General features: G+C 41.0%; 1 protein-coding gene across 1 annotated transcript; it reads left to right on the forward strand.

The window, feature by feature from the left end:
* The first annotated feature begins 4430 nt into the window (after positions 1-4430).
* LOC106804982 (MFS-type transporter SLC18B1-like) lies at positions 4431-5972 on the forward strand. Its single transcript, XM_014806413.1, has 4 exons — positions 4431-4497; positions 4875-4949; positions 5283-5376; positions 5599-5972. Exons 1-4 carry the CDS (start codon positions 4481-4483, stop codon positions 5737-5739), a joined length of 327 nt encoding a protein of 108 aa, XP_014661899.1. The 5' UTR covers positions 4431-4480; the 3' UTR covers positions 5740-5972.
* Positions 5973-9144: the final 3172 nt, after the last annotated feature.

Below are 9144 nucleotides of genomic sequence, written 5' to 3' on the forward strand. Positions count from 1 at the left end.
AATCATACCATTAATATATATTATATATATATATTTATATATACATGCGCTGTGCTCTAAATTATCAGACGGCACCGCGTGACTGAATCCGGTTTTTTTAAATAATTTGGCCTTCCATTCATTATAAGCCGTATAAATATCGGGGGCCGGCCGGCGGCCCTCCGTCGTGGCTTAAATTATTCTAATCATATACTTGCGCTATAGTAAACGTAATTCTCTCGTGTGTAATTTTCTTTGCGCGAAATACAGTGGACCCGCTTTATCGGGCCTCGGATAAACGAGCGCATCGCTTAAACGACATGTCTTTGAAAAATCGATTCAATAATTGCGAATGTAATTTCCGCGCTTAGTTTCAAATTAATTCGCTTGCATACGCAGATATAGCTGGGTAGATTATAAGATGCTGACAGTCTCTGTCGATGAGTATTTTAATCCACGAAATTAATTTCCTTTTAGCCTAACAAAGTTGGGCTTCCAAAGTTACGTATTCATCTCGCGGAATGTTCGTGACCGGTAACGTGTACAATCTCGTTTGGGTACTTTCGTATATAACAATGTTATATTGTCGAGGCCCGTCGTTTTTTGCCTGTGCTTCTTTCTGTGCCCTTTACCACAGCCATACGTCCGGAGTAGTTTTACGTAGCGCTAACTTTTACTATTTGCTAGGAACGGGGAAACGCGTGCAAATTGTACTAAAAATGCAAGCACTAGTGCATGCACGCACGCCACGCCTCAGCACACAACGCACGCAACGCCACCACGCACGCACCGCACGCCACAGCAACAGCACACACACACACACACACACAACACACACACACACACACGGCGAAACACACACAGAGAGCCGAAAAGAGAGGAAGGAATAGAGGAAGAGAGGAGAGCCAGTAGGATAATCTCGCGTGTAAGTTGACATAAGTGCACGAATGACAATTGCAGGTTAACTGTACATTATTACATATGAATTATATCACCATTAGTGTAATTCCGTCTTCCGTATCAATAGCGGTTTAGCCTGTACGCGGGAGCACATCTCCATTTACTTTTCTTTATTCATTCACCAGGTTGCTAAATCTCGTGGCGGCAGCGCGTTCAATTTATCCAGTTTTTGCTTCGGCGGTATAGGGATATTCCAGGCGCTGCGCACAAGTCGCATTCTCATTAGCTTTTCGCGTAATTTAACTTGCAAACGAATTTCCCGGACAACGTGTCGACAGTTTTTCGCTGAAAGTATAAATAATAATTATTACTAACGTGCTAAGTGCTAATCATGCGAGGCGTTGCTCAAATTTAATCAAACTTGAGTCGGTATAATTTTCGCGCACACCACCGAAGTGTAAACTACGTCAGCCATACCACTCAGACACCGAAGGTTACGCGTTTTCTGTTATCATGACAGTATTCTCATCCTTTGAAAGTTTTTGGATGCATAAATATTTGATAAAACGTTGGGCCATATTGATTTGTTTTTGTGTATATGGCGTCGACGCATAGACTTTCCACATGAAGAGAAGACAAAACCCTGGAGCATGTCGCAAGTAAATCTGCGGTGTAATGTAATAAGCAAGACGTTTACGTAATACTACAATGTATTTCTTATACGATATATCAACTGCAATCGTAAGCGAAAAGCTAATGTAAGAATAACCTCGATGCACTCTAGCGTTTACTAACTTGGTGAGGTGAATGAATTTGCACTTAATCTGCACGTGAATATATGTTGATATTTTTATGTGATAATCGTCACGAATGCATAAAAATACCGTGGCCGTTGGACCTACTGTGTAATGCGACAATGTTAAACAATACACATTCACCCTGTGTGCGGATTATTAATATTATAATATATTATATATATATATTATATATACTAATATATATATATATTATCTTTGAGAGTATAAAAATTCTAAGCACCGAAACTATTTACCCTAGTGGCCATCAGTTTCTTCCGCGAACAAGTTACTGTCAGTCGAGCTTGATTTTAGAGCAGCGCAAACTAAAGTTAATACGTGACTATGTTGATTCCAACAACTTCCTGGAGCGAAGGGCCACGTTGAGTAAAGATTACTACCGCTTCGTTCACTCCATGTGTAGATAAAGCGAGCGAAAGCCTGGCCTGGCAGATGATAGTCTGTTATTTTGGCAGCCACCTACTGTCAAATAGGATCTGCGTCTTCGTGTAAGTTCGAAACATAATAACGGAGCGCAAAGTCTAGCTGATTCGGCTCCTGCTGTAGGTGGTGTGGCTCGTGATGTTATGTCGTGACAGCTCGTTGACTTGATAGATAGATAGATAGATAGATAGATAGATAGATAGATAGATAGATAGATAGATAGATAGATAGATAGATAGATAAATGTTGTTTTTTGCGAGTTGGACGTAATTCATCAATCGATTTCTCAATCAAAAATCGTCAATCAGAGTTACTTCTGTGAAAACGACCCACGCGTGGCAGCTTGTAATTTGTGTAAAACTACTACAATAATCCGTATAAGAATCATTGACTGGTGATATCATGCTAGTTCCGTAACGTAAGTGACCAAATTTCTTAATTATTGTAAATTAATAGCGATAATAATTAGCGAATGCGCGTTGCGCTCCATTAATAACGCAATGCATTAAATTCCTAACCTATGTATTTGGTTTCAGTTTAGCTTATCTCCCAGCGTGGTCGGGCTGGTGTTTCTGGTTAACTCCACTATGTACGCATTGACTGCTGTTCTGTGGGGTCGACTAGGAGATAGATGGGTAAGTGTAGAACATGCATGGGGACAGGGTCGCGCACCCTGGTCTCGGGGTAAGGCTTGTGAAGTCCAGGGGGCGAATCCTCCAATCGTAATGTTTGCTGACACCCGAAAAACCACTATAAATGGTTCGGTTATTGTATCGAATGGATGGGGGTTAAAAAGTCTAACACAGATGCAACACGGACCACATGGAACCGAGTAAACCCGTAAATTCGGAAGCGTCTAGGACTCTAGATGGTCCAGTAATCATGATCATTATCTTATAGAAACGTTGAAATGAAGGCAGCTGTAGAGATAGATGTACGACCAGCATCGGCGTGAACAGTAGAAGAAGCATATCGTTAAGAACACGATGCAATACGGAGAGTGTAGACTTATATCTACATAAATACACGCGCGCGCTATGGGCAAGACACGCTGCAGCGACAACGACCAACCGTAACGTCTAACGACCGCTTAGAAAATTACACGCACGCGATAACGTACGTCCTGCAACACGGGATCACGTCCTCTCCTAAAACGACATCATACACACATAGAGGATCTATTAATCCTCACACACACACGCGCGCGCGTACGCACGCACGCACGCACGTACGCACATACGCACACATACGCACACATACACACACGTACGCACTCACGCATGCATGCACACAACCGTACACGCATACACGCACTCACGCACGCCTACTCGCACGCACACACGCGCATACACTCAAGCCCGTGCGCACACACACGAACGCGCGTACGAACGCACGAACGCACACACACGTACGTCTAAACACGCAGGCACACACGGACGCAGGCACGCACGCACGCTCGCACATGCACACGCACGAACGCACGCAAACACGTGACAGCACACACGCACGCACACACGCATAGACACACGCACACATACGGGGAATGGAATCGGTAGCATACAGTTTGCAGCCTATTAACACCGAACCACCTTCGCTCTTCTAGGGTCACACGAAGTTGCTTATGCTTTTAGGAACGTCGGTCAACGTGATTTGCTTCTTTTTCATTGGTCCGGCGCCATTTTTCCACAGTGAAACGTAAGTAAAGTTGTCAGTCACCATTACATTTCCACAACATTCTTACTTTTCTACGCACGCTGTAGGTAGTGGAATTAATGTACTGCTTGTATAATAAGGGAATTTAACTCCATTTACCGCGTGACTCATACCTATTTATATTGCCTCGCACTATGTCGTTGTTCAAGTGTATCGATCTGTAAGGAGGAAAAATAAGGGAATCAATATAACACCTATGGTGCTATTATTACGTAGGTATTGACTCACAGAAAGTGCAGCGTCCGCGTTTGACCTTTGCCCGGCGTAACCTGCTCCCATGATGCCCCCATGAAGTCGCATGATTTTTTCTATATTTTTTTCTATAGCTTAACCGTGGTGGTGGTGGTGGTGGTGGTAAAGATGATGATGATAATGATGATGATGGTGATTATGATGATGATGATGATGATGATGATGATGATGGTGATGACGACGACGACGACGACAACGACGACGACGACGACGACGATGATGATGATGATAACGATGATGGTCACGAGGATTACTATAATAATGAATGATCATGATTATGATATCGAGATAAATTTTACTTTACGACTATATTTTGCAGATATCTATCCGTTGTGATCGTCTGTTTAGTTTTACAAGGTACTGCCATCGGGGGACAGCTTGTACCTAGTCTTCTGGATATGCTCAAGACAGCGAAGTATATATAGTACTCGAGTAGCATGAATTTAAACGAAGGCGATTTACACTAAACCGCAAATAGCATGCTTGTTACATTTATGTTTCAAATGTATCCAGCACTTTCGTAACCAATGTGGATTTTTCAGTATCGAGAAGAAAATAAAAGAAATGAATACGATGATCACTCGCGATGAATATTAGTGTAGAGTGTGTGGTCGTTAACAAATGTTACTAGTCACAGTTTAAATCTACGCATAATATCAGAAGTGAATAATAATAGACGTGAACATACAGTGATGAAAACATACCTAGCGTCGTACAATATATTAATAGTGTGACTTAATGACTGACCAACGTTTCTTCTGTTTTTTAAAGTCAATCTTACTGATTTTTCAGGCAACATGGATTTCCTGACGACTACACTACATACGCACTAGTCTCGGGCATTTTTAACGCATTTTTTGCACTCGGGTAGGAACATTTCCATGGTTTTCAGAGTGAATACTTCGTATTTCTCACTTGTCATAAGCATTTCTTGATATAACAGTGATCTATAGTATTTCCAATCGTATAAATATTTGAGGTAAGCTAAATGTTAAGCGTCAACACGAAATACTATTTAGGGGTAAACCTGCTATTGTGTGATTGTGTTTTTAACAGATCATTGGTACTACTTTAGATTTATAGTCAAAATAACAACAACAACAACAATTTGTCAAGCACTGGCACATTGGTAGATTAGTTTCCGTTCTTATAAAGTACTTAATCCTACACAAACATGCTCTTTCTCGTTTATAATTTCAGTGCATTCATTGGGCCGACCATAGGCGGGATCATGGATGACTATATGGGATTTGAATGGGCAGCGTTTGTAGTGGGGATGATAGAGTTAGCATGTGTAAGTATCTATATACTAATATATTATCACATGTATGCCGAATACGATATGCTTATTTTAATGTACAGCCAGAAATTTCTACTTCGTTTACCAATGTACTTCCTTTCTCTGGGTAGTTGGCATTGTACATTTGTCTATGCGATGATTGTTTTTATGTATAAGCGCTATTTATGTTGATGTAAATAATTCCGTGTCTGATATATAACCTCGTACACTTCACAGTTTCTACTGCTGCTGGTGTATTGCATAAGAAATTACAAGGTAGAAATCAAGGGCGAAACGCCTCTCGTCGAATTCTTAGACAGTTCAGCAGATGAGCGGAAACCTTTGCTCACCAAAAATCCTACGTCGGAATTCTTCTAAGGACCCATCAGAGTAGATAGAAAGACAGCGGATGCCTACTACAGAGGAAAATGTTTTGATGGCCAATAAAATTATATCTCGTCGTAATGAAAGGCTTGGTTAGGCAGCCTCCGTCACAATTCCCATTTATGCGCTATATGAAATACAATTGTGGTCACAGTTCATATCAGTAATAAACGAAAACAAATGTTTTTATTGAAACAACTTAATTAAAACAAATGTTTTCAGACAAATGTTTTGTTTTTAATTTACTCCTGTTTATTTCAATGGATAATATGAGCAATCGTTGTTAAATAGCCGGTCCGAATATATGATTATCACTTGATTTATATGTGATCGATAGCAGAATAGTTGTATTCTCGTATTTGATCGTATTATGCCTATATATGACTATATAATATTTATTGCTTGTATATTTGCAACCAAAAATGGCGGTCACTAGTTATATGGCGTTAAAGTTGCCTTTCCCCACGATCTAAATTAGAAATGATATTCATTTATATATATATATATATATATATATAATAATCGATATCTACGTTATATTTATGCCTGTATTGTATACTTTGTTAGTCGCGTCGCCTAGCAAAGTTCCCATTGTAATTATGCGGGGATTCGCGCTGTGCCTCCATGGCTTCACCGGCGGCTGCTATTTCAGGGTGCTACATATACATTAGTCTGATGGCGACACACACGCAGAGATCGTATTATTGATCGTGGAACAATGAATATATGAACGTACTCGCGAACGTAAATGAATACCCACCATGTTCTCTATTTCTACGCGCGTATGAAATAACGGCTAATCAATTGCCACCACGCGACCACGCGAGTGTAATAATTAGATTGTTATTAAGTGACTTAAATTCAATATAGTGTGTTTATATGCGTAATATGTTGGCCCATTAGGATGCGCGAAATTAAGACCGCTATATCTCGATTCAAGAATGTTATACTCAAACAAGTAATAAATATGTTTGTTGGGATGACACGTATTACATCGCGTACTCAATACATAAATATAGAGTGCATCGCGTGGCTTAAATGGCATTTAGGTGGCTTGATACGCATCGTGGATTTTATTTCGAAGCTAACATAGAATCCATATATTTATATATTCACACCAGGTACACCTCAAAAATCAGGTGAAAGGTTTTATTGGCTCTAGTAATTACCCTGGGGCTCATAATATAATTCACTTCTCAGTGATTACGAGTTAGTGATGCAATTGTGAGTAGTACGTAGTATATCGTGTAGTGTAAGTGCATTTATAAGTTTAGGAGATTGTATACATAATTTGAATGTATTATGTTTATATTTTAAATATGTTATTGTTAAATCCATTGTTCTGTTCCGTCGCAATAACACAACATATTCGTTGCCAATAATCACAGTCCAATATTATGTCGGCTATTCATCGATTATAAATTCTCAATTAAATAGTCGTGATAAAATCAAATATCATATTTGGTGTGTTGTGTGACCCATGCGTAATGTGTGCGTGCCGTGCGTGTCTGTGTTGTGTGTGTGTACTGTCGGCTGTGGCGTGGCGCTGCGCGCGCTGTGGTGTGTTTGTTGTGCGTGCGTTCGTGCCGTAAGCTGTGCGTGTGCGTATCCCTGCGTGCGTCTGTGCGTTGCGTTCATGCGCGCGCAACGTTCGTAAGACCACATTAGTGGTCTTAATCGCCTGCTTCACCGCCCGTACCGCACTGATTCACTTTAAATGACATATTTATGCGCATGCTTAGCGATGCACCATACTTAGAGGCTAATAACCGCCAACTAGTGCCTCTACCGTGAATTATAACCAACGTAACGTGACTAGCACTGGGGCTAGCGCAACAGCAACAATCAATCGCGTTCGATGCGCACCCTCGCGTTGTGCGACTCTCTTCAATTGTGATATGTCCCGCTCCGCCCAGACTGAGTCCCTAGGTTGCCAACCACATCGCCGATAACACTCGGAAAAATTCAGCCGCGATCTCTAGTACAAGCGCACCGTAGCTGAGCAAATTCCTAAGGGTGGGGATTTCATGACTCAACTGATGTAAATAGCTGAGCGACGGCGCACTTCTTCGATCGACGTCCATAGTATCAAGATAGTATGGCCGTGGTTGGTTCTGACATATAGGCGTTACTGATATTGAGCAAAAGGTAATTTACGATTAATACCGTAATACACCAGGGGCAAACAGTTTTAGCAGACATGGTGTTGTAAAAGGTTGTTTGGTATCAACATGTTTCAGGGGACCTCCCTGATTCAACTTCCAGCAGGTAAACTACCCTGAAAATATCTGCTCGAAAAAAAATGGCGCCATTTTTTCAAAATGGCCACTATGTCTAACTAATGTTGACCAAATTTTGATAATAACCTTCGAATAGAACCTCCTCTCACCATGTGTGTGGTATCATATTAAAGGGAATACAATTCCCTACACAGATGATACCACATTTAATGGGCATAGATGATGATTTGCATAACAATTTGCCAAATATTTTTTGAGATTTCTGACAATTTTTTTACAAAAATGAAACTTGCATCCAAAAAAACAATTTTCCTCTTCATTAATTTCAAAAATCCTTTCCACTAAAGAATTGGAAAACTTTCCTAGTAAACTGCCATGATGTATGTCCAATAGTGGGTAACCAGACAACGTTATTCTGCTTTTCTAACAAACAGTTATATTGCTCCAAATTACATTACTATACGTTTAACTTTGCGCATCCGGCTTTTCTCCTTAATCACATATCTGATCCTGCTAACGTCACTGGACTCTCCGTGTTCCTCGATGTCCTTCATCGCTACATTTGATTGAAGTCCCCTTGCAAAGCGGCACCGCTATGTAGCCTGTGAAACTTGATATTCTTAGCACATGACATTCTTAATTTGCACCACCTTTAGACATCCGCACGATATTGCCTTACTTCATTGACACAGGCCAGGCTGTGCGTACCAGGAACGGGGAACCACATGCGACCTATCCAGAGTCCACCCAAATTCTGTCCAAGGTGGATTTGGGCTTTGCAACGTGCAGCAGTCTTATCTATAATCGTGCAAAGGCAGCCCCTTTAGTGCAAAGATATGCATCTTCTTGGGGGCAAATAGTTTAGGAGAGTAGATCGTTTTCAACAACTTTTATGCCTAGCTTGCCCAATCAAAAATCCTGGAATCAACAGCGCGAGCTGATGTGTAAACAATTGGGGTGATGGTTCTTTGCCTGCTTGAGGAGTCTCTCTGATACGACTTCAGTAAGGGTTCATCCCCAAAACATCTTTCAATCCATGGTCATGTCAGACTCAAGTTGCACTTGAACATGCCATTCTTGCCGGTGATAACTCGTAAGCTGTCTCTAGCCCCTTGCAGGCTATGATGAAGGGCAAATTGCACTACACTGAAGTTCCCAG

Source organism: Priapulus caudatus, unplaced genomic scaffold, assembly GCF_000485595.1.
Source record: "Priapulus caudatus unplaced genomic scaffold, Priapulus_caudatus-5.0.1 Scaffold95, whole genome shotgun sequence".
Lineage (NCBI taxonomy): Eukaryota > Metazoa > Priapulida > Priapulimorpha > Priapulimorphida > Priapulidae > Priapulus > Priapulus caudatus.

Bases quoted from the DNA above. Each gene is read 5' to 3' on its own strand.
- LOC106804982 (XM_014806413.1), top strand. The intron at 4,950-5,282 runs GTAGGAACATTT...TTATAATTTCAG, and splicing joins AACGCATTTTTTGCACTCGG to TGCATTCATTGGGCCGACCA. The intron at 5,377-5,598 runs GTAAGTATCTAT...TACACTTCACAG, and splicing joins GGATGATAGAGTTAGCATGT to TTTCTACTGCTGCTGGTGTA.